We start from the raw sequence: 2,646 nt of genomic DNA on the forward strand, positions 1-2,646 counted from the left end.
TTTTCTTTAGGATTAAATACATTCAGGCCTTGCATGCAGACAGGTGGAATGACCTCATCCTGAAAATAATTATTCTCTGCAATTATAGGCCAGACAAAGTAAACAGGTCTGCAAAAATTCAGAACACTCAAATGTGTCATAGTTTACATTACTTGCCTTTGACTTTTTTTCTCAATTCTTCCACTCTCTCCCTCTCTCGGTATCATCTATCTTTATATACACACAAGTACACAAATCATTTTACAATCTGTTCTAAAAAAAATATAGTACATTCTGTAATAAACAGAATTTCAACTTTAATTGTAATAAAAAAAATATTCGTGTATTTAACCTAAATTGTTTGGCACTTATAGTTCCAATAGATATTGCATCTTTATTCGATACCATCAATAAATATGGGTACAAGTGTAAATATGTAATATATATATATATATATATATATGTGTGTGTGTGTGTGTGTGTAAATATAATTGAATAATAAAATAGAAGCTGTAAATTGAAAGGAATTGTAGTTCTACAGGAATAAATAACCCATTACCCTGATAAGAGCTGAATGGCATGTAGCTGTTAATTTAGATAAAATGAGAATTAGCACAAAAAGCTGTAGATTAGAGTGGCATTGATGGAGTTGCTGTAAAATCCAACCTGGTTTTAATAGTAAAGTTTTATTATAAAGATATTTTGAATACTTTCTATTGTTTTGATGATGAAACACTGAATGCCAGCACCTAAATGAAAGACAGGTCTGTCTCAAGTATCTTGATTCACACCAGTTACTTTGTCATAGAATAAAAAGGAAATTCTATTTGCCAGCAAAGGTGTTTGTGAACCTCAATATGGTTTGTACCAAAAACAACTTTGAAGAACACTTATATTTTTTCAACTTTGCACAGATTTTATAACAGATTTTATGATGATTTAGTTCATCACTTTTATTTTTAGTAAACATATCTTCCTCATTTTTAGATTTGTATTAAATTGCATGTATTTTATATACACACACTTTACGTAAATATATATATATATATATATATATATATATATATATATATATATATATATATATATATATATATATATATATATAATGCAAAACTAGTAGTGTGTATGCACACCCAGCATCAAACGATATCTGCCAGGGTGCTATAGCAGTAACTGAATACAGATTTTCTTCAGGTATCCGTGACAAAAAAGGCTTTATTTAAAGGGACAGTCAAGTCCAAAAAAAACTTTCATGTTTCAAATAGGGTATGCTATTTTAAACAACTTTCCAATTTCCTTTTATCACCAATTTCGCTTTGTTCTCTTGGTATTCTTAGTTGAAAGCTAAACCAAGGAAGGCTCATATCATAATTTCTAAGCCCTTGAAGGCCGCCTCTTATCACATGCTTTTTTATTTGCTTTTCACAACAGGGGAGAGCTATTTCATGTAAACCATATAGATAACATTGTGATCACTCCTGTGGATTGTGGCAGACACTGCACTAATTGGCTAAAATGAAAGGCAATAGCTAATTAATAAAATGTCATGTGGTCAGGGGGCTGTCAGAAGATGTTTAAATACAAGTTAATCACAGAGGTAAAAAGTATATTAATATAACAGTGTTGGTTATGCAAAACTGGGGAATGGGTAATAAATGGACTGTCTATCTTTTAAAACAACAAAACTTCTGTTGACTGTCCCTTTAATGTCATAAAATAAAGCCTTTTTGTCACTGATGCCTGAAAACCAGTAAGTGCTTAATTCTACAAATATATATATATATATATATATATATATATATATATATATATATATATATATATATATATATATGATAGAATACTGAAGCCATTCTGTAAATAGGACTGAAAATGAATTAAAACCTTTAATTAAAATCACACACAAATATAAAAACGTATTTAAGCAGAAAAACAACAATAGTTTATTTAAGTAAATACAATAATAATAAACAAAAAGACACACACAAATTGAACAGAACAAAACTATTTTGAGGAATGATCAAAACCAGGAAGAAGCAGAACAAATATTGATTATTAACATTTTTTATCCCACCAATAAAAAATAAATTATATTCTGTTTTGTAAGAAGAAAAAAAAAAGAGGAAAAATATTTGAAGGCGAAATATTATCGCTTATAGTTATGTACATGACTAAATAAAGTACTTTGTTTAACCCCAATCTGAAAATACTAAACGATGGCAACACAGAACAGGAATCCAGTGGACGCAACTTTAAATAATAAAAATCTGGTATATGAATCAGTTTTACACAATTTGCAGAAAATGAGAGATATTTAATAATATATTCCTAGAACATAAAGCTATACAACTTACACAAATAGTCACTAAAAGTTGGTCCATAACTTACTTTTTTAGATCCTATCATTTTGCAAAAACTGCCATTTCTTGGTAAGTTTTCTCCCCTTTTCAAGTACAATTTACTTGTAAAAAGCTTCATATATCTTTACCACTAAATTCAATGTCAACATATTTAAGATGATTTTCAAGTGTCCATTTCTAGTTAGTAAAAAGAAGAACCTTTGCAGTCTTAAGTGTTTAAATTGCATTTTTTTTTGCCAAGAGAAAGGCAAACTGATAATGATCAATATTTAGTGCAGTCGTATGGATATGGGCTGGTGTGGCG

At 29.0% G+C, this 2,646-nt stretch overlaps 1 protein-coding gene across 1 annotated transcript in view; it reads right to left on the reverse strand.

Moving 5' to 3' along the window:
* Positions 1–1,901: 1,901 nt before the first annotated feature.
* FOXC2 (forkhead box C2) overlaps positions 1,902–2,646 on the reverse strand; it is a 2,233-nt gene continuing 1,488 nt past the window's right edge. Inside the window, exon 1 of the mRNA XM_053694920.1 lies at positions 1,902–2,646. This exon is cut by the window's right edge and continues 1,488 nt beyond it. Within this exon, the coding sequence (XP_053550895.1) occupies positions 2,605–2,646 (42 nt within the window). The 3' untranslated portion in view covers positions 1,902–2,604.

The sequence above is a fragment of the Bombina bombina genome, chromosome 1 (assembly GCF_027579735.1).
Source record: "Bombina bombina isolate aBomBom1 chromosome 1, aBomBom1.pri, whole genome shotgun sequence".
Lineage (NCBI taxonomy): Eukaryota > Metazoa > Chordata > Amphibia > Anura > Bombinatoridae > Bombina > Bombina bombina.